This window comes from Serinus canaria, chromosome 1 (assembly GCF_022539315.1).
Source record: "Serinus canaria isolate serCan28SL12 chromosome 1, serCan2020, whole genome shotgun sequence".
Lineage (NCBI taxonomy): Eukaryota > Metazoa > Chordata > Aves > Passeriformes > Fringillidae > Serinus > Serinus canaria.
In genome coordinates, this window is record NC_066313.1 from 56116030 (window position 1) to 56139868 (window position 23839).

Genomic DNA, 23839 nt, shown 5'->3' on the forward strand with positions numbered 1-23839 from the left:
TTTATGATGGTAACTTGTGTTCTTTGTACTTTAGTAATTTGGTTATTATATGAGTTTATGACATCACTTATCCAAAACCTGTAAAAATATTGTACAAGTTCCTTAAGGTTTGCTTGGGGAAATCCCCAGACTGTACTATAAAAGAAATGCTTTCACCCTTTGCTGTCACATCTGCAGGCTGAGAAGATGAAGCACACACTGGTGGCTGTGCTTTTCCTCGTGCAGGGCATGAATGCTCTGGCTGAGATGACAGCAGCAACAGGAGTGGTAAGACAGGGGTCTCATAACCTGAGCTTTGGTGCCTTCTTGTCTTCTCCTGGAGTTTAGATTGAGGAAAATTCTTATAAGGTTTCTGGAAAATTATTAGAAAAATGTTGAGGTCTCTGCATGGAGAAAGTTTAAAAAGTATTCCTCCATCCTCCCCCAGCTAATGTTTAGGGACTGGGTAATAAATGTTAAAGTGAGGCACAGGTTTAAAGTCAGAGTCAAATTCTGCCTTTGGTTAGATGAGTGCAACTCCCAGTGAGGATCTGAGTGGATATTAGATGCTCTGTGTAGCTTCTAATTAATTAGCAAGGGCTTATAGCAGGAACAGATCCTCATCTTTGATGTGGAAGGAACGGGGAGGTGGGAGCTTTCCCAGTTGCGTGATTGCTGTCATACTCTGTGACTGGGCACATGAAAGCCATATTGGTTGGTTATTCTTGGGTGCTCTCCCTCTTCCCTAAAAAACTGTATCTGGATGGGCAAGAGAGAAATTCAAAGCAGACCATCAATCAGAAAAACCCCCACAATAACCCCCAACCAAAAGCTGCATCAAATTCAGGGTAGAAGGAGAAAATTTTGAAAAATGTTTTTTTAAAGCAAACAATTGTATTAGTGAAAGATAGTTTTGATTTTGTACTTTTTTTTTTTCAAATTTAAAATGAGGCTTCAGTTTTCAGGAAAAGAGTTTGTGAATATCTTAAGAACTTTTTCAAATGAAGCAAAGCATTTTGGTTTTTGTTTGACCAAAAATGACTGCCTTTTTGGTATTTATTATTTAAAATTTGAGAAAAAAACATTTTGGCTCCTGATAATTCTTTCTAATTTATCTGATTTATTCACCAACCAGAAAATTTCTGTGTGCCCCTAGTTACGTTTTTTTTACGTTTGGGAGTGTTGTGGATTCAGGCAGTGGAGTTAGCACCTCTTGGGAAAGGTGCTTTTATCTGCTCAAGGACTGAAAAGCTGCAAAATTCAAGATGGAGGTGTAAATATATGTTGATAAGCTGAAGATAGAAAGCTTAATAGGGGAGAAAGTCCTCCTTAGTCTGCTTAGCTTTAAGCTAATCCTCAGTTTGTGTAATTTGCACAATTTGGTATGCTCTCTGCCCTAACATAGTTAATTGCTACCAGCTGCTACTGCATTTTCAGTGTAATTGTATGAGCACACAAGGAACTGTTCAAGAGGGTTTATTTGACAAATTGTCCCACAAAGCTTGTTTACACCATGCCACTTAATAGACCTGCCCTTTGCCGGCCATTTGGATGTCCCCACCATTCCCTGGCTCAGGAGCAGGGTTCCAGCTGGGATTTGGGAAATGCAGAAACACCCAGCCGTGACTGTTGTGTTGCAGGGAAAGCCCATTTGATGCTCCTTCTGTTACACCATTTGACATTGAGGGTGTCTTGCTCCAGTTCCCGGTTTGACACAGGTTTTGGTGAGATCCCATCAGGGGTGATAGTTTGGTGCATCACAGCAAGGCACTGTGCTCCTCACACTGTGTGGGGCCATGGTAACCCCCAGTATGGTGCCAGGGTGACAGCTGCTGTCCTTGCTGTGGCAGGAAGGCAGGTATTAGCCAGAGATGGAAGTTAAAGGGAATGTGTATATTCTTATTGTGTGAAAGGCTCCCAAGGTGGATCTGGCTGTATCCTTGGCAGTGCGGTGTCTTCTCCCGGTGCTCCCTCTCCACAGGGGGATGCTGTCACCTCCATGGTGCTAGTAGCAGAGTGGGACATGTTTCCCAGCCATCACAGCTCACAGCCTGACAGCTTGGTGTGAAAGAGAACACAAGTCCTCTGCTTAGAGGCTGGGGCATGAGCTGGGTGGTGAGGAGGGGACATTCCTGCTGGGAGGACCGTATTCTCTGGATTTAGGGCAGAGGGGCACGACACTGTCCTTTTAGACGGCCATGCAATCTGTCACGGTTACCTGTCACATCCTCAGCTCACACTTCCTGGACAGCCTGAGAGTCCCCTGCCTTGCTCTAGTCACACAGAGCCTTTCTTCAAGAAGAGGTTTCTGTGAAGTGACACTGTGCCCAGGGAAACTGTCGCCTCAGTAGCAGATCAGAAATTTTACAGTTTTTCAGGATAGCTCCCATAATAAAATCAAAGTGCTTTGGAGCTGCAGGATGGGGGCTATCTGGTGGGGAACGGATGGTGCCATTTACAGAAAATCACACTAAACCTTTCCTTTGCTTTTCAGACTGCTCATCTCAGTACGATGCTTCCATATCTGACTCAGCCTAGGAATATGAATGGCAAATCACTCACTTCCCCTAAGGTATAGCCATTACTATTCTTCAATGTAGCCCAGAAAAGACAAAATTTAGGAACTTATGTACTTTTCTTTTAATGCTACACAGTTGCTTAGTGATTTAAGTCTGACACAGGCAAACCAGTTGTGCTGCCTGGAAGAAGCATTTCTGTGTTGTGTATTTACAACACAGAATGACACAGTAACAGTAGTGTGATTTTGGAGATTCACTACTTCCTAAAGTACCTTCCGGTACTTTAGGAAGTAGTGAATCTCCAAAATCATCACTACTGTTACTGTGTCATTCAATGCCTTAAGTCAGGTCCAAAACTTAGACATTAACCTTGTTACTACTGAACTGGACCACAGACATGAGACATATGGGGCCCTGGGGATTTCATGCCAATGTGGCGAACAGTTTGGTGATTACTGTCTCTCCAAGGAACTCTCTCCTAGAACAGGGCCTTGAAAGTATCTTCTGAGGAGTGCCCACTTGTGGTTGCTGGGAGTGAGGAAATCTTGGGTCTATCTAGTTAAAATATTATCAGCTATTTGGTAATAGAGGGACCTGAATCTTATTTCTGTGCCTTCTCGTACAGTACTTAAGTCCATGGTCTGCAGATTTCAGAGTTCAGTTTCTTTCCCTCTTTCTATCAGTGACTGTTCAATAACCTGTTCACTTTGGAGCAGATTCAGTGCTCAAGGACTGAAAAGCTGTCACAATTGCTCTGTATGATCCTGCAAATTGTTGTCAAAACCAGCGTTCATCCAAGTGCATGTTCAGCTTCACAGCAGATCTTTTGTATGTCCAGGCAAGCCCAGTGTGGCATATGGGGTGTGTGGAGGGACCTCTTCTGAGACAGGGTTGAGTCTCTGGCTCCAGTAGAGCATTTAGAAAGTTAAATGGAGTCAGAGCTCTCTTTCAGAGTCTGGTTAGCAGGACCCAAATTTATCAATTTCCTTGCCCAGCTGAGGGGGCTTCTGTCCCTACTGTGGCCCAGCTATGTTCTTTCTGTGGATCCCATTCTTTGTCTTAGGATGAGCAAATAGCTGATTTAGAGCTGTGAATATCGCTAGGCTACAGTGACAAATTTCCTGATTTTCAGAAAACCGAGTGACTGCTTGCTCCTACTCCCTTTCTTAATTTGAAGGGATGTGGAGAAGGAACATTTCTCATAGCTTCAAATACGTATATGTAACAATTTTGCAGAGTGAAATGTTGCTCTCAAGTCCTTGCTGTAGGCTAGGACAATTTTCTCTCTTTTAAGCATTCTGTATAAACTATTAAAACTTAAAAACCATACAACTCCATCAAAAGTAGCTGTCTATCTCATGTATTTTTCTACAGGATGACGAAAGACATTTTTGTTACGTGCTTGTCTTTTGGCTGGTATTATATTTTGATTGAAGCACTTATTGACCCAAGGGGCTTTTAACTGAACAATGCTATTGGTCTTGTCAACATCATGATCCCAGTGTTTGTAATGTCAGTGGAAGAATGGAAGCAGTTCTGTCTGCCCAGGCTGTTTCCACTCTTCTGGGGAAACTGTTGGCTTCAATATAAGCGGCACCTACTGCAGTGAAGCTCTGCCTTCAACTCAGAGCTCCCTCCTAACTCAAATGTTAAAATATAATGATTGTTTTTCACAGAGAGGTTAAAAGCACGAGTTCAAGGTTTTGGTTTTTTTTTTTTTTTTGAGATATCTGAATACATTTATGAATTTTTTTTTTAGCACATGAAATAGGCAGGCTAAGTCTAGAAAACTGATTGGTATAATACAGTTGAGACTGTAGTTTACAGCAGGGTGTTTAATGCATACAAAGGTATACCACACACTATTGCTATACAATAGCAATATAACATACTCTCTCTTGTAGACATGTACTCATATTTGTGTTACACACAGAAGGAACAGAACACAATACCTTCCACACAAAAATTAGCATGCTAATATGTAACAGTCTCGAAGAAGCTCCCATATACTCACTAAGCCACATTTATTTTTTCTTTTGGTCTTTCCCATCTGTTCCGTTTTTATTGCTGAGCAACTTGCCTGCCATCTCAACCAAGCCAAGGCACTGAGGACTCTCTGAGGACTAAGTGACATAGGGACTAATTTTTCATAGTAATTTACATAGTGGTAGCCATATCTTCAAAAATACGTGGAAACACAGACATAATGTGTTCTCAGTGGGATTTTCAGAAGTGCTTTGTTAACCTGCCTGGCAGAGAAATCAATGCAAGTTATGTGCTGGGACATTCTGGAATGCCATGAGATACTTCTCTGCTTCCTTTCATGTTAAATGTCTTCAGCAGTCTGAGTGAAGTTTTAAGACCCATGGTGCTTGAATAACACAGATAAAATGACTTTCCACGCTTTCTTTCAAAATGAGATGCATACTGGTTGTTGTGGCTGCAGTAAAGAGGTTGCCAGAAGTGTGAACTGGGATCATTCTTGCTTGCTGCTCTTCTCTTTTTGGGCTTACAGATCAAGAGAACTTTGGTGCTGGTCATCACTGTGTGTTCTGGGCTGGCTTTTCAGTGACAGCATTAGTTGAAAGCACTGTGAAAAAGCAAGAGAAGAAGTACTGAAATGTCAGCTCTCAAGACATAGTTTTGTTGTTTGCTTTTTTATTTTTAAGAGGGAAAGAAAAAGAGAAAACATGTGAATAACACTGGGATTTCTGCAAGGCAGAAGAGATTATAGAAAGAAGTGTTTTTAAAGAGCAAGTCTGTAGCTTTAAAATATGCAGCTGCATTGAAGTGTGTGCCAGAATATTTTAAAGTAACATCAAATATCTTTATTAATAAATTCGTGATAGGTTTATGAATTGGAAACATTTTGTGTACAAACAAAAAGAACTGTTCTGAACACGCTCAGTATTCAGCCTGGTGTTTATAGACTACAGTGTGCCTTGGCTGTAAATTATGGCAAGATCAGGAGGTGCCAGCCCTGACCTTTCTGTCCCTCATGTGCATTGCTCGGTGGTGATGCTGTGAGCATGCAGACAACTGGGACAAGGCAATTCATGGGCAAGAGCTTTGCCAGCTATCCACGAGGATGGATGGGCGGGCTGTGATGTGTGGGTGTTATGAGCAATATTTTGTAGCAAAATAAAAATCTCTACCCTAGGCCAAACCTGCATATTTAATTCATCACCTTTCAGTGGAGTATAATTAAATGCACATGTCTGTTTGCTGTGGCTGGCTGCAAATCTTCAAATGAATATTTTTTTCAAAACATTCCCTGTTACTGGTTCTATTTCAGTGCTTTCTTCTTTATGGATGTAAATGACTAAATCATTTGTCCAATTTATATGAACAGAATAGTAGCTGTATGACCTAACTTACTACATTATTATTTTCCTGCTGTTGCCTGCTTTTCTATCTGCTGGAAAAGTTATTTTATTATCTTAGGAACATTGTCCACAATATTGGGAAAGTAAGGACTATTATATGTCTCCATTTTTCCAATGGTAAAATCTTTAAAGCAGTATTTAAATATTTTTAGAGAGATTTGTGAGGATGAGTAATAAAAATTGCTAGATATTTTGAGTTCCTTGGAAGAAAAAGGTGAAAGATGACTAAAAGAAAAGAAATTGTTGATCTCATGATTGATACAACTCATATTATTGCCAGACATTATTAGGTACTGATTCTAGAGAAGAATATTAACACATTTTTTCCTTACCAATTTTTTTTTTGCAGCTCTTTGCCAACGTGTCCGGCTCTGTGAATGATGAGGGAACTTGTCAGTGCTCTGTGTACTTGCCAGATACCACCTTTCCAGTGCAGAAGGTTGAGCAACTGGAAATTATAGCCACAACGCTCTCGGAGAAGTTTGAGGCAGAGCTTTCTAAAGTAAGGTGTTCTTTTGTCATAAAAATAACAGTTTCATCTTTTCTGAAGAATGGCTGCCAACAAAAAAAGTACAGCAGTGAGCATTTTTCTGTGGTGTGTCTTTAAAAGAGTGGGAAAGAGAGCTCTGTAAGAACAAGGAGAAAGGTGACTAAATCTCTAATCTTTGACATTGTAACACGTCATACATTTGAATATTCTCAGGTCTCTTTTCTAGGCCTTTTCAGCTAGAGGCATATGGTATGTTTTGGAAGAATGGTTATGTTTTTCCTCTTTTGGCTCAGTTTTATTAGTTTGTGATTGCTACACGATGCTATAGGAAGCCAAGCCTCCTGCTCTTTCATGTGTTATTATTTGTATCAAGCCAGCCAGATTGTGAGAAGGCAGTGAAGGGAAAGAGGAGAAAGGTCACCACAGTCCAGAGTGAAGAAGTAGGTGAATAATTGCCCCTTCACTGCTTCTGCTCTCACAGGGAAAAATAAATAAATTAAGAAAAAAATCATTCTTTTCAACATCTGAGGCTGTGGCAGTGAGACTGCTGAATTATGCATTTCTGCTGAAGACAAACACTGCTTTGGTTGCTTGCTGCATGAACTGAGATCCATTTTTTGAGGAACTCGGGCAAACCTACACATGCTGAAGTGCACTGGGTGAAGCTGCCTGTGAAGACAGGAGTCTGCCTTTGACTTTTTATAGTGGATAAATATTCAGGATTCACATTGGGTGTCCAGCAGAAAGTGTTTTCTTTGGAAACCAAGCACCTTAAGAAACGAAGTGTCCTTGAATTAATCAGCAGAAAAGGCAAAGCATTAAATTATAAATTCTAATCATAAATATTCATAACCCTCCTCTGGTATAATCAAGAACAGATAAGAAGTTGTGCATAAAACCCACAACAACAGGCGTAGGATTCTGTGGTAAGATCTTTCAGTTCAAATAGTTTGTTTTGAAAGAGCTGGAGCTAACAGTGAAACACATTCAGCTGTCAGCAGGCATATGAAGGACAAACTGACATAGGTCCTGCTGCCTCCAAGTGCAGGAGTTACCTGATCCCTTGGAGCATGGAAGCGCAGCTCAGGGTTAATGAGCCATGAAAACCCTTGGGATTTCAGGCCCCCATACTGTTCACACTGTGGTCAGAGTCAGCATTTGAAAGTAATTGTGCTGGGACAGGACGAGGGCTATGATTCCTAGCCAAATATTGGCATGATTCTTCGAGGTGGTTGTGTACCACCTTTCCCAGTCTCTTGTGCTGGTGTAACCTATCTCTTACTGGTATTTTACTCAGAATGGTGCATGTTCCCTTTAGGCTAGTGCCAGGCAGATATGAGACCATTTCAAGTGCTGCTTGACCTCTCTGTGTGGACAGCCTCAAATCTCCAATGAATTCAGACATCTTGCTCATATAAAAACACAGGTTACTGCTATAGATACCTAAAATAAGGTGTCCAGATTTGTACCTGAAACTCACCTCTAAATTCAGGGCAAGCACTCAGCCCCACCCTGGACTTTAATGTTTTTGCCAGCTGGTGTCAGCTGCTGTGACTGTTGTCGCCCTTCCATGCCCAGCAGTGTACCACAGTGTAAACACTGACCTCGACTTGCAATTCTTGCTGCAGATAGTGAAAATTCCTGACCTAAGGAATTTGATTCTTAATTCAGGCTTCACTGAATTTCATCCTGTCGAGACCAATTGGCCAAGCAGTGTTACAATGCATCTAGTTGAAGTGTGACATATACTTTGGTGTGATATGGGCATGGAGAAACTTTAGGTCAGAAATTGAAATGAGCAGATTGAATTTTGGTGTAAATTGACGTGTGTAAGATTTCTCAGTTATAATGTTTCTATTTTTTTTATAGAAAGAAGAGAGTTTTTTGAGCATTACCTTATTGATATCTGAACTTCAGTATTCTGAGATCCTGTCATACATAAATCTCCATGCTCAAAAATTCTTTACCTTTCAAATTGCATTAAAAAATGCTTCTTATGCAATCCTGTATCTTAATTCAGTCATGATAATACTCATAGAGACCACGAAATAATGAAATGGAGGAAACCCAAGCTTTCAATATTGATCATTATTAGAAATGGTCCTGAGAAAATTCCTAGGGAATTGCATTCAGACATAACCCAGTCTCACCACAGAAGTGGGACTTTCCACAGAATGCTTCCTTTTTTGGTTCTGAGAATCCATGCTTTTGTTGCTCTTCTAAAACACCCTCTGAAGCTCATGGGAACTTTTCCTGGATTGGAGCTGCAGGATTGGACCCTTTTAAGGATGCTTTCCATGTACTTAAAGTCCCAGATAAACAACCTGATTGAATCATTAACCTTTTGCCTGATTGTTGGCTAATTCAAAAAGCAAGGGGGTCCTTTTATAGAATCAGCAGGCAAGGAAGCTTGCAGATAAAGAGATGCTCTCATGTGCCAAGTGAGTACAAACTGTAGGCTGAAAATACCAGACTAATTTTTCCTCTGTCACATCAACCTTTGCCAGCATAATTATGATTACAGAAGAAAATTAACCTTTTAAAGGAAAGTGGGAATTAGCTGTTCCTCTCAATAGGAAGGGGGAGAGGACAATTCTGTAACGGGGGTGGATCAGTGCACGATCACAAGGAGAGAAATGCCTCAGAACATGGCTCATGATGGCCACAACATTCTCCCTTAACAGAAACAGAAGCAAAAAGCCCTGCTTTTCAAAACAGGCTAACATGCAATGGAATTCTTCTCCATCTCAGAAGGCAGACTGCCAGCCTTGCTCCTTATGGATCTGTAGAGGTCAAACCTCCTCGAAGCCTGTGTCCTGGGCTGAATGATTTTAGAAAGTTTCTGGGTTTGTAATTTCTTTCTTATTTTCCCTCATTCCTCTCACATTTTTTCTTTTACATCTTCATCTTGCCCCTCTGTTCCCCATTCTGTACTCTCCAAATGTATGCTGGAGAAATGTCTGCTTGCATGCTGCAAAACCTGTTTTGATAAATACCAGTTGCAGATAAATGACACACTAAATGAGCATTGCAGATTTTTCCTGCCCTTTTCATTAAATGAAGGTGGCAATGCTTGGAATGAGGAAAAACTGAAACTGAGGATTTTTCCCCTTACATATTCTTCACATGGTTCCATTTTCTTCCCATAAAGGGCTAATCCAGGCCCTATGCACTCATCATACCCAACTTAAGGCTTTTATGACAAATGCAGCATCAATCAGTACTAGTTATTGATCTGTATCCCTAAAAATAGGATATGCACAGAATTTCTGTGCCAGCCTGTCAAGAGACTACAGGCAGTTTCTAGCAGGTAGGTGCAATAGAAGAGCAAGGATTACAAGCTGCTTAAATCTATCTGTCAATCAGCAGAGCAATATAGTGTTCTTTTTTCAACTGATATTTCTAACTCACAGAAACTCCTAAACCAGACCTGAGCAGGTGGGAATCTCCACACAAAGCATTGCTGTGTTTAACATATGTGCTGGATTTATCTGCAAAAGCAGTACAGACCTGTTAGTGCAGCACTGCTGAGAAAATTTTATTTGTCCTATAATTCGCCAGGGGAGCTATTAGCTTAAGCTCTCTGCGACGCTGGTGTGGCTGTGCAGAGCACTGCAGAGTGATGGTGCTGGTTCAGGCTCAGCTATACTCTGCTGGATGGTGTTGATGTGTCCTTAAATGACCTAGATGGTTGACTGAGTGAAAATCCTCTAATACGGGAGGAGAACTTCAGGTCTGCATTCTGCAGTCAGGGCTGAAATAACTATGTATGCCTTGTTCCAGCCCTCAGCATTTTGTCCAGGCTCTGAAAACCCTGGAGAAAACTTCAAATTCACAGGTTACTCACTAATGAGTAGCCATGACTAATTCCAGCAGCTGGTTTATTTCAGTGGTTTGTAGATTTGGTCTGTATTGCATTATTGTTGCCAGTGTGACAAAGTTCATTAATTATTTCCAATATTCCTGTGAGAAAGGTTATTAATACCTAGGCAGATTTCCAGATACCTCTGTGATAGACATAACTTCACACAGCAGTGCAATTTTGCTCAAAAATGGACTTGCTTCACACTTCTCAGGTTGTAATAATATTCTTACTTTTGTTGTTGTTGTTGAACAAACTCTAGACACACAGCTTAAACATTCACCTTAGAATAATTTTTCCAAATTATTTTTTACAGGTTGTCTTTCAACACCAAACTTATTTTGGTGATCATTGAAAGTGTGAGGTCCAAGTACTGCTGACTTTTCCAAAAGGATTGGTTCTTCCTGCTATTCTCTACCAGATGGTGGTGGTGGCAGCTATGGCAAGGGATCCCAGCTATCACTGTTGCTAGCCAGTAACAAGGAACTAGGTCTAGGTCTTTCAGGCTGTTATTTTTTGATTCTTAATTGTGTAACTTGAATTATATAACTTTTGATTCCTAATTCAACGACTTAAAGTTATCCTGGCTTGATCTTGGAGATCTAGAGCATCCAGTGCTGTGAGCCAGGGTGCTTCTGCTACAGCTTGTGAAAACTCGACAGTTTTGAGCAGCTCAAAGCCTGGCTGCACACATTTAGAACAGAAGATCTGTTTCAAACTCAGATTTAAGTACACGGAACTGAGCATCCTGGCTTTGGTGTAAACTGTGTATGTCCATGCAGGGTTTTTGTAGTGGCTTAAGATTTATAGTGTAGTTGTGCCATTATTGGTAATTATGCTTCTGAACAGAGGATCTACTCTTATGCTTCTCCTCCTTAATCCACATCACTATATAACTTATAAATTTCCATGCCATGAGCTCCCATACCTCCTCTTTGGTACCCAAGGGATTCAATCAAGATTGAAAGGAATTATTTGAGAAATGTGGGGTTTTTTTCTGGGTCCCTGTCTCAAGAGCTGCTGCTAGAGCAGAAAAACAGGGAGTCCGTGGTCTTCACACCAGTGCAAGATTTCAGACAATGGGAAAAAAGTATTGACTTTATTTTAATGTTAAGATAATGCGAGAATGCTTGAGAAGATGTAGGGTAAGTCTTTCAGCTGAAGAAATAATAGTAATGGAAATTACAGTGCTGTAGATAGAGGCACAAATACCATCTGAGGGTATAAATATGAAGTTACTAGTGCAACAAGCTATTTATATTTATTCCTACTTATCTTTTGTGGTATCATGATATATGAAGCATATGGGAGAGAAATTATGTGCCTTTACCAAAGCGTTAAATTTCAAGGAACTAACATTTCTAAGGGAAGTCCCAAATCCATATAATATTCTTAACATTCTGCTTCACAATGCTTGTGCTGTGACCTTTATCTCAGCAGATATATGTGTGAAAATATATTTATCTGGACAACTATTTAATGCTTCAAAGACTGAAAAGGCTGCTATATAAATTATTCTAGCTAACGCCTGCCATAAAGTTAACACTTTCATTTAAACCAGATATGATTTTTAACACTGTTTAGATATTTCCTCCCTGCCCAAAGACAAGCATCAAAGCAGCTCTGCTAATGTTTGACACGATTCAAATGTACACAGGGTAAAGTTCTATTTGGATTCAGAGTTAATAGGAAATGAAGTCGAAAAACTTGGGGATCCTTTATTGCATTTTGCAGCCTTCTCTGGTTGCTTTTGAGAGATAATGCACTGCAGATTTCCTAATAAAATTTTCACCAATGTAAGTTCTTGGCATACTGAGGATAAAATTAGCTCACAGAGACAATATTGGTGATGAATTAAAAAAATGGAAGACTGTGAGTAAAATTCTGCCTTCAGTTATCCCCAGGCACTTCTGAGGGGATTTTTTGAAACTGCTGACAATAAATGAGGGTTAAATTTTCTATTTTTTAATGGATGTGATGAGAGTTACATTTATGGAGTTTATGTGAAAAATATATATGGCAAGAATGTGGAAGATATGCATAGGGTACTTAGAAATATATCTATTTTTTTATACATGTATTTCTCAGAAATACAATAAGGATGTCAGACAGCCTTGTCTTATGTGCTAACTTGGACTTGAATATGAATCTCTTTTTTTCTTTCTTTCAGGTTAGGGAGTACTCAAAAAGGATCGAACTGTATCAGCAGCAAATCCTCAATCTAACCATCAAAGTGCAGCAAGTGGAGACGGGCATTGTATCTTACACAGAACTGGACTTCCAGTTACTGAAAGTGGAAATCAGAGACCTGGAGAGGCTGGTCACTCAGCTGAAACTCAGCTTTGTTGGAAGCAATGTCATCGTTGAGCAAATATATTTGGAGGTATTGCCAAGGTTTTGATTAGCCACAGAGGGTTCAAGTACACAGATAGTCCATTCTCTCTTTAGTGTTTAGGTTGAGGAAATGCAGTCTGTCCCTACTGCAGCTAGTGGAATTATTTCAGCATTTCATCAGCATAAATTAAAAGAAAGCTTTACCTCAAATGTATTAACATCTTATTCCTTGCTATAGAGCACAGAAAAATAAAGCAACCCCAAAGCAAATGCAGTCCATTCTGGTTTTGCCAAATATCTGTGTGAAAGTTAAAAGTTTTGGATAGTGTTAAACACACAAGCTGATTAAATTATTATAATAAGTATTAATTTACAGACCCACATGCTTGAAAGCCTCTGCGCTTTAATTTAGATAATTAAAAAATTAGCTTCTGGTTGCTAAGGCAGTGGCTCAATCAATAAGAAATCAAGAAGTGGGAAAGACTATCACCTTCCTAGCAGACTATAAATCACATTTTCAAAATTGTAGTTAATCACTCACCTAGAGAGAATGATTACTTAAGATGGAAAATGAAGTCTCATTTGTTCCAATGTCCTCTATATCATCAAGCAGGTGATTAAGAAAACTATTTATCTTTGCAAATAAAATTTGCAGATACTTTTGTAAGGCTGGAGTAAGTACTTTTTTATCTTCAACAGCTACGTGCCTAAGACTCACTGGGTAGTTTTACACTATGAGTAAAATAGCACTATTTTTGCATACTGTTACACAACCTAGTCTTAAAGCATATCCTTGTGGTTATGTGCTCTGCTGGAAATGTCAAGCTGAGGCTGTGAGGATAAGGCCTCTTTCTTAGAACCTTTTTCTGTAGCATCTTCTGTGGTCAGCCCTCCCTGCAAATAACTGTAAAATAATGTTGACATTAAACTTGCTGTCTTTTTTCCCCTCTAGATCACCAATCTGACTATACTGGTAAATGAACTAGAGTCACTGGACAAAAACAATGTCCTTGCAATTCGACGACAAATTGCTGATCTGCAGAATCGATTGAAAGAGTGTGAAGAGAACGCAACCAAAACTGCACCACCTCCTTATTTCCCACCAGGTAAGCATTTCTGTTGGGTAACAAGTAAGAGATAATATAATACATGGTTAGAACCGTAAATGCAGAGACTTCCCTCTGTTAGTATGAAATACAATTGTAATGATGCTCCTTAGCTCTTGAAAAATTGAGCTGACAGCTCCTAATGTTTCATCAATGGTACAAAAGGAAAATGAAGGCAGGACTAAAATTCTTACAAACACAGTAGATGTTTACAGCTAGAAGAAGTTTCAGTCTTCCTCTTACCTATAGTTAGAAAAGTGAATCTCTATCCCTCTTCTCCCCCCTTTTTTTCTCCAGAACAATTACCTGTGGGAAATGATGTCTTTTTACTAATTAGCATTGATTTTCAGTAGTTGCTGTGAAAGTGACCTGTGTTCACAGCAATATTGCTCTAATGCTGCTTGGAAAGTGTATGAGCAACTGTTGATGTACTAAAGCTGTAGATATGTAAGCTCCAGAGGAGAGCTTTGCATGAAGATTACTTTTGCTTGACAATCAAAAGATCCTTCTAAAACAGGTGGTCAAGGGACCTGGGGAAAAATTCTGATCTCAGAAAGATAAGGAGGAGCTGTATTACTGATTTCAATGAAGCTAAGATTTTATAGTTTTCTTAACTAGGAAAGGTTATGTTCTGGGGCCTGGATCAATGGTAGTTCATATAATGCTGTTGAGTTACAGGGTGTATGGTAATTAGTTTATAACTGAAAAACTTTTTTCTGTACTTTGTGTTCAGTTTGAAAAATCATACTGTGAGTGAATCATAGTCTGAGAGATTCTGAGAGTCAGATATGACATACTGGAAAACATTTAGGAAACACTAGATTGGATATGCCAGGTCAAGAATCCCAGTTGCTAACAGACAGGAGGATTTCTAAAACCATGCCGGTCCCCTGAGTGTTTTATACACAGGGGCTTCCTTTAGCCAGGGTATTGTAAGATCAAAAGTGCTGTTGTATACAATACCCAGGGGAAGAGTGTTGCTTTTTCCCATGAGCTGGTTAACAATCAGCTAGAGGAGCCTAGAGTAAAGGAGGAGCTGTGTCCTGCTTTCAAGGAGCACAAATTTGCACCTACCAGCATTTAGCTCTCATCACCTTGAGGTCAGCTAGTTCAAACATCTCATTTGAAAGGTGAGAGGCAGAAATGCAAGCTTCCCTTGGGCTGAGCAGTCCCTCCTTAGGGCTTCATGGCAATGCAGGCAGTTGCTGTGTCTCTCTGACAGAATGCATGAGTAACACCTTGTCTGGGAATCAGACAGGAGAGAAATATGAAACAAAAACCTGCAGTAAAAAAATCTCAAGGCCTTTCTCTGCTCCTTAAGGAAGGGCTTGAAATATTTCAATGAAAAAAACTGCACAATGTTTTAGAAGTACTTGAAGGGCATCTCACTGATTTATTGAGGGTGATGGTGTGTAGAAAGAAACAATTTCGTTCTCTTCAAGCCTACATCAAGCTTTTGTTTTGGTGAGAAAGTACTGAGCTCCAGGACAAGGGTGGTGGAGGAGAGGGCTGCTTTTATCACCTGGGTGGTTGTCATGTCTGTGGGACATAGCAACTTTCACCTTGTAGGAAAGGGGAAGCTACACTTGGAGTGCAGCTCCATGCAGGGATAGGCAAGTCATGGTCTAGAGCAGGATGGTATCTCTGGGGTGGGTAAATGGAGCTGCATGGAATTGTGACTGTAATAGACTCATTCAGCATTGTTTCTAAGGGCAGAGCAGGAAGATGAGTAAACTTTAACTAGTCCCAAAATGGTATTGCTTCAGCATTGCCTTATTTCTGACTGGTCAGACAGCTCAGGCACCTTTGCATAAGGCAGCACTGCATTGCAGCAGAAAAGAATGAAGGAGGTAAAACCCCTACTTGGTATAACACCTTCCAGAGAGTTACCAGCACTGACATCAGCTGAGGACAACCTTTGATGTCATCTGACAGTTTTCCTGTCCAGAGATAGGAACCTGGGAAGGGTTGGAGGATGTGTGTGGGTGTATTAGCACATGGCCTCCTTTAGGGTGATCTCTGAGGATGGCAGAAAGGACTGGGAGAGAAACTGTTGTATGCTGGAAAGTTTTCCTCATGTTGGGAGATGCTAGCTCTACAGATAACCCAGGTGTTGTGTAGGCTCAGATTCCTGCTAATTCACGCAGGACTAGCATATTGTGACTTTGTGTGACTCATGGGGAGCAACTATCATATGTGAAGAGGACTTTGTAGAACGACTACATGTCCTGCAGACTGTATCTGAAAACACTTAAAAGCAGTAAGATATTTTTTCTTGGGAAGATGAAGTAAGTATGTGAGAAAGCTGCATTTTCTAGCTGGTCATTTTGGAGGTGCTGCATAGATTCTAACAGCTAAGCCTCTGGAGCTTTCTAGCACCCATTTGTGTGTTTGAATACAATTCCAGGATGTTTTCTCTGCAAACTTGAATGTCTTGAATTCCTGCCAAACCTCTTGGCCTTGCCCCGATTTTTATTTCATATTATATTTATAATGTTTGTATTAAACTGACTCTTTGTCTTGTTTTCAGATTGCTTTTTCTTTCCCCCTTCATCCTCTCCTGCATATTTTGGGTAGGCAGCATGAACTAGAGAGAGCTTGGTTAATCCCCAAGCTGTCTAAGATCATGAGTCTAAATGCAAGTTTAATTAAAGCTTCTTGCTTCACACTGCTGCTGCATGCAGCCCCTCTGACTCTGTCCCCCAAGGCTTTTGCTGCTGTATTTCTTTGAGTGAGCAGGCCTGGTCTCAAATAACACATCAGAAAGAGCTCACTGGTTTCCATTTGCCTTACCCTGACTGAAGAGGCGTGTGTCTGAGTGTCTGATGTCTAGGTAGTCATCCTCATAAGTGTCACTACTGGCAGTGGTTCACAGCATCTCTCTTGTCACCTGTCCAGTGGGAAGCAATATTAATCCATTAATTTTCCTTTGGGCTGACCTCATGTGGCTGCATTGGGTAGAAATAGACAGAAAAGATCCCAGGATGGTCTTTTGAGGACTCTGCAGCAGATGCTGTGTTTCACCTCACTGAAATGAGGAGGAGAGGAAGCAGGGAGAAGTAAGTCAAGTGAAATTCAAAAGCAAAATGGAAAGAAAGGAAAAAAAAAAGAGCAGCGTTGTTTTTGTTTTTTTCCCCTGGATTTTATACACTCAGAAATTAAGGATTTCAAGCTATTGGTGGGTAGGTCTCAGCAGGAGGAATACCTGGAGTAGCTTAATGCTGAAACTCAGGCAATCCTATTGGAGTCTCACAGTGATTTCACTCCTCGCTTATCTTTTACTTCCTATGGACCTAAGTCATCTATGTTTTTTGAATATTTGGGGTTGTATTTTGAACTGAATGCTTCCATACACAAAGAGAGAGATATGCCTAGAGGCACCCAAAAAGGTCTGGCCAGTTGTCCTCCCCAGAACTCCCTGAACTACCCCTGGAGACACATGCATTTATTCACTGGCAGTGGAGGGAGCTGATGCCCTCCCTCCACCCCATCCCCTGTTAGATATTGCCAACACAGGTCTTCTTTTACACAGCTGCAAGCCTGCCTCTGTCCCCCATGATACTGGTGGAAGACTGGAGTGTCTTTGTGGGTCTTCTTGTGTCAGTGAGACAGTAGGAGCCAGGATGAACCTTTCCTTTAGAGCTCAGTCTTTGGTTTCTCAAGCCCTAGTAAAGCTGGGAAACAGCTCCCACATTTGGATGCAGTGGTTGATCTGATGGGAGGGGAGGGTGCACATCTGGTGCTTGGGAGCCTGTGTGAGAATGTAATGCCAGCCTGCTTCTGGTGCAAGTTTCCCTCGTGGGAGTTCCTTCCAATGTGGGTCCCACCTTGTCTTGTGACCTTTGTCTGCACAGGCCAAAGATGCTCTCTTCTCTTCTGCAATCAGATGCAGATGCTTGGTGGGAGGAGGCTACTGGAATGTTTTCTTGTATTGTTGGAGTAAGAAACTGATGTGCTCTGCCAGTGCCTCAGAGTGTGGTGCGTAAAGTGAGACCCAGCAGCGTGTGCCTGATGCTCGGTCTGCAGCCTGTTAGCCAAGCAAGTCAGGCTCCCTTCAGTCCTGACACCTTTGGTGTCAGCTCTTTTTTCTGATGAATCAGAAGGAGTAGTATATAATTGAGCTGAGATACTGGTTCTTTATGTGGGGACAATCATGTGTGTATGTACCTGTGCTCGTCCTTCCCTTCTCTGCTACATAAGCACAAGACAAAGGAATGCAGAAATACCAGGACGTCATTTATCTGTGGCCCAAAACAATGGAGAAAGGAGTTAAAAACATGGAAGTTTGAATAATGCATATGGATTCATTTCAAGTACCTTCTAATATTTACAAAATTACATGACACTTTGTTTCCTTTGTGCATTTTTTTCCCCCAAGATCTAGACAGGGAGGGAAGTTTAGATTAAATAAACAACAATGAATTCTTCTGAACCTGTGTGAAAGACAGATCACCCCTGACTACCACAGAGGATTTTTGTAAAAAAAAATAATAATTAGGGGAGAATTTTCAAGGAAATAAAAATCAAGCACATACTCTATAGAAACCTCAGACAATTTTTGATGTCATTAAAACGGAACACACTTCTAACTTTATTTTAATAATTCATTGTTTCATAAATAAAAACCAAACAAGTGTTCAGCAGAGAGATCTCTTTAAGGGAAGAAATAATAATTTATTATTTCTTTTGTAAAAAAGGTCTCTCTGCTGAACACACGTTTGTTTTTTATTTATGAAACAATGTATAAATTATTAAAATAAATCTGGAATTGTGTTATGCTTAATGACATGAAAAATTATTTGAGGTCGCATAAAGATGAGCTTAGCAGTGCTTCACTACCTGCAAGCTTTGGTGCTACATTTTTTTAAACAAATGAAGAGTTTTAGAGCATTTAATAACCATTTAATTCTGAGATAAGTTTATTGTGATTTAAGCACAGTAATATATTGAATATGTCACCAGCTTTAAAGAAGACCTCATGCCAGAGGTAACAATACATATTAGAGATATGAGAAAAAAACAGTTCAAATTGATTTATGAAGTTGGCAGGCTGCAAGCCATTTTGCACTGGCTGCCTTAGCTTTCTTCCTTTGCATGAGCTGAGGTGCAAGCACCTCCAAATGCTGGTAGCTGTGCCAAGTGCTGAGGCCATGTTACTAGACATGCTACGTGCCATTTCCAGAGATCCAGCCTGGCCAGCCATACAGCAGTGCCTGCCTTGTGTGCTATATTTGGAAATGAGGTTTCTGCTCCAGGGCCTCCTCCTTCATAAAGCACTTAAGTGCATGCTTAAATGCTCATCTGCTCCGAGCCAGGAATGCTGATTCGAATGGATTCTTGGTGGCACGAAGGAAAGCAGCATTCAGCCAGGGTCATGCCATGTTTCAGCTGCAAGAAACCCAGGACACAAAAGTGTCTGGGGCAGGAGATGGGAGTGTTTTCGATTTGTGCCGCCTTCTCTGCCATCAGAGATGAGATGGGGACTCAGTGATGAAGAGCTACTCCCACGGGCAGTACTGCCCCCAAGGAAGTTGCCAACATGGCCTGGGGGCATAGGGATTTATCTCATTATAGTGATTTATATTTAATATAAAACTGCTACCTACCTTCCTCACAGATGATGAGAGAAGGCTGCAGGTGAATCACACGTCCCTCAGGTCACAATCACTAGCATAAGACAGTACAAAACTGTGAGGAGTGGAGGTGGTATGCAGCAGAAGCAGAGAAATAATACATTTTGAGAAAGGGGGAGACACGCAGAGCTTCACTGCCCAAATCGATTTTACACTTTGGCACAAATGTCAGTGCTTGGACACCACTAACATTCAGGACACAGGTTTTCTAGTCCCACAGGTAGAGCACCTTTCTCCTAGGCAAAGCAGATCAGGAAAAAATTTTTCTGCTTTTGAAACTGTGCATTTCTTCCACTAATTAACTTGTTTCCCAGTCTTTTTCCAAGAAGAATACTTCAGATTGGTCTGCCTCTAATTTTCCTTCTTTCTGTGAGATAGACTGCAAAGCCTTTGAGAACAAAATGTCTCCTAGACTTTTCCTGTCTGTGGTTTCAAGAGTTTCCAGTTCATCTCCATAAGTATTGTCTGGCCATGCTTAGGGATGGTCAGCTTTGAGGGCAAAAGGAACATGTCTTTCTCTGTTATTCCTCTTTCATCTTTGTGCTAAGGCAGAGGTTATTTATATGCCAGACATCCCTTCATATGACTGAGTTTATGAGCCATTCTTGTCATAGAAGCTACAAGAAATCATGAATGGTTCCCACTCAAAGTACTAAAACCTCAAAAGTTAGCCTTGACTTTCATCTGCACCATAGCTGTCAGAGCACAGAGTTCCTGTTTTGAGGGAGGTATAATTAACACCAAAATTTCTGGCCATTAATTTATTCACTAACTTATGTGTGAGACTTGGGTCTATTCATATTATACTCCATCTTTAATAAGGAAGGCTATCTAGTGGCTAGAACACCCTGGTGAACTGGGAAACATTGGAGTACCACTAAGCTTGTGAGCTGGTGCCAGCCACTTGATATCTCTGTCTCCATTACCTCAGGTGAAGATAACCTTAGAGAGAAAAATCTGGGACACTTTTGCAGCAGTAATACAAAAAGCTAATGTTAACACTTGGGAAAATGCATGCTGGTTTTTGCCAGTGGCAGCTTCACACTCATCAGAAGCCCAGGGACATTTTTGAGTGGAGTTTTTTCCTACCAGTGACTTACAATATTGAGAATTTATCAGGAAACAGCAATGTCACTAATTCAGCATGAGTAAAAGGAAACTGTTTCTTGTATTTAAATTATTTTTTTCCATGATGCTGAAAATGGTTTTGCAGTTGATATGTGTAAAACAGAGCTGTTCTGGTTCAGCTTGAAGTCATATTTTCTTTAGAGTTGCCCCACATGAAAAGTCAGAGTAATATCAGTGTACATTTCCTGGGCTGTGGTTGTTACTGTCTGCAGATTTCTTTGAGGGCCTGAGGTGGAAGGCACCATGTGGCTGTGACACACAGTTGTAAAGCTGTGATTCTGACAGCAGAATGCTAATCTGAAATGTGACTCTGGAATTACTGCTGCTTCTGCTCCTTTCTTCCCCTTCACAGTGAAATACACAGAAATCAGATGCTCCTCATTCTTTTTTCCCCCAGCTCCCATGCTTTCAGTTCCACTGAGGTAGAAAATAACCTAAAATGCTTCTGAAATTGTATTTTCCAGGGGATTTCCTAATGCATCAGGCTGGCCTGCCTCAAATGGGTAGAAACAGAAATCTGTCCCTTGTATGGAACAGCACAGCGAGCCCCTGCTTTCTGTGAATTAATCCCCCACATCCCCTTTAAAATAAGTGTAATAACATGTACGCTATTTTTTTTCTGAGTTTTTGAGTCAACTTGGAACACTGGGTGCCATCCAGTGGCTGACCTTGACCCAAAAGGAGCCTTTTACACACGAAACTGTGCATTTATGGGTGTGCTTGGTCATGAAGCTATTCCCTTCTAAGGACAGTCTAGAGGCTAGGGTCTGCAAAACCTCTCCCCTAGTAATGGCATTTGGAAAACCTGTTTGTTTTGTTTTTTTTTTCTCTTTACTTACAGGTACCTGTGTTCACCGTGGACTGATGAATGTTAGCCAGCCTTATGTTGCCAAGCTGAACTGGAAAGGATTTTCCTACAAATACGGTTCCTGGGGTAGAGATTACGATCCCTCTAACCCAGAGAATGAAGTCTATTGGGTTGCACCATTGAACACCAATGGGAGATACTTAGAATACTTCAGAATTTATAATTCCTTTGATGATTTGCTGCTGTTTCAATACGCGTATGAAAGGAGAATAACATATGGGGAAGGAAGTGGCGCTGCCCTTTATAAAAATTACTTGTACTATCATCGTTCTAGTTCGAGGTATATGGTGAAGTACAATATAAAAACAAACCAAGAGGTTTTGAGGAAGGAGCTTTCAAATGCTGCCATTGGTAACCGCTTCTCTTATGCAGGCGTAGCATGGCAGGACATAGATTTTGCCGTGGATGAAAGTGGGTTATGGGTAATATATTCAACTGAAAATAACGTGGGCAACATTGTGATTAGCAAGCTCAATGAGACCACACTTGATGTGCTAAATACTTGGCAGACGAGACAGTACAAGCCATCTGTTTCCAATGCTTTCATGTTATGTGGTGTTCTTTATGCCACAAGGCCGTTGAACACCAAGCAAGAGGAGATCTTCTACATGTATGACACAAGTACTGGCCGAGAAAACAGAGTTAGTATCATCATGGATAAGAAGTTAGATACAATCCAGAGTATTGATTATAGCCCCACAGATCAGAAACTTTATGTTTACAGTGATAGTTACCTTGTAAGATATGATGTGATTTTTCAGCCTTAGTGCCTCAGGGACATATGCATATGACAAAACTGGCAGCAGGCAATATGAGAGATCCAATGGACCTTTAGACAATGCTGCTGCTAATTCAGAGTTCATCTGGTCTGGTGACCTGTATGTGATGATGTCATACAGGTACTTATACTCTTTAAAGGGATTGCCCACTCTGACCACTAATATTGCTGGCAGCAGTTGGCATTATGGGTTTTTTAGGTTTTTCTTGGTGTTTATTGGTGCTCAGTGCTTTGCAATTGTCCTTTTCCTGGGGGGTAGATTCAGTGCTTTTTGTTTGCAGAAATAGCTGGGCACAGACTATCTGGTGACCAAGTAGCTAATTAATTACCTGCTGATTTGCATTTGTCAGAGTAACACAAGCAAGGCACTCAGAAACAGAATGAATTTCCACTGATCTTCATCAGAGTGAAATGAGGCCTCAGAGAAATTAACTCAAGGATTAAAATAGATTAGGAAGTAGACTTGATTGGAAGATAGTAATCCATTTGTTAGTTGGAAGCAATGGTATCTGGCTCAAGACTTTGGGAGGGAGGGTAAGAATGCACATTGCTGTGTAAGTGCTACCACTGGAAGGGAAGTCATTGTGGAAGGGACAGGGCTCACTGCCTTCAATTAGCAGTGATGCAGTGGGACACTGGCCCCTAGCCCCAACTCTAGCTGCCTCCAAGCAGTGCAACACTCTCCCAAGCTGCCACACTACCAGGCAGCCTTATTGGAGTGCTTGTTGAGGCAAAACTGGCTGTATGGTTTTCATCAATGTTCCCTTCTGTCCCACTCTGCTTCCCCTATTAATTCTGTGTGTCTAAACCTGGCCCTACAAATGGTTTTACTATAATCTAGCTATATACTCCATTTTCCAGCCAGGGCAGTGCAAAGAACACTGTTTTCCTTTTCTTGATGTTCTTCTAAGTTTATGCAAATCCTCCTATTGACTTTATTGGCCACGAGTGGCTCTCGGTGTATATAACGCATTGCCATAGAATAAGAGATGTGTTATTTGACGTGCCTCTTTTCAACATTTTTGCCATTCTGTAATTAAATTCCTGAGAGCCTTGTTAATCTAGGCTCCTATTTGTTACCTGGGTAATTCTGTCTCACAGCAAGGTAAGAGGTCTTTTGGAAACATGAGTCTTGTCAAACTAGTTGAATACATGATATGGTTTTCATTTTTTTAATGGCTATTGTCTGATAGTTTCTGAATATGTGCACTGTAACAATGTCTTATTTTTGTCACATCAGAAAGCAAGCTAAAACACTGAAATTCAGAGCTCTGAAATGACAAAAAAAGCAGTTCATGTGGTTAATTTTCTTCTGTTACATATGCAACCGTGTCTGTGTCCTCTGATAATCAAAATCAACATGTATGCAAATGATTGGGGTTTTTTTAATAAAGAAAAACTGTTTCAAAGAATCTGAGCTGTTCTATAGAGCCATTTAAAGCTATTTGTGACAAATAGGTAATTTCTGGGATGAAACGGGAACCCTGGGCACCAAATATTTGAAACAGGATCACTGCACTCACTTGGGCTCTGTGTGCTTAAGTAGGAGCAGCGAAAGGTGTGAATCTGTATGTCAACAAGTATGGAAGGGGAGCTTTATTTCCATGCATGGAAATATGTTAGCTGGTTAGAGCAACACTTCTTCACCAAGCTGAGATGTTACTCAAGATATTGGAGGCAGATGAACTGATAACATGTTTTGAATCCAGGTGCTGCCACTTATCAGGTATCAGCATCTGTTTCTTGGAAACCTGTG

At 40.7% G+C, this 23839-nt stretch overlaps 1 protein-coding gene across 1 annotated transcript; it reads left to right on the forward strand.

Moving 5' to 3' along the window:
- Positions 1 to 186: 186 nt before the first annotated feature.
- On the forward strand, positions 187 to 22072 carry OLFM4 (olfactomedin 4). Its single transcript, XM_018908706.3, has 6 exons — positions 187 to 267; positions 2474 to 2551; positions 6234 to 6386; positions 12407 to 12619; positions 13523 to 13676; positions 21279 to 22072. The coding sequence occupies exons 1-6, from the start codon at positions 187 to 189 to the stop codon at positions 22070 to 22072; spliced, it is 1473 nt and encodes a 490-aa protein (XP_018764251.2).
- The last annotated feature ends 1767 nt before the right edge of the window (positions 22073 to 23839 follow it).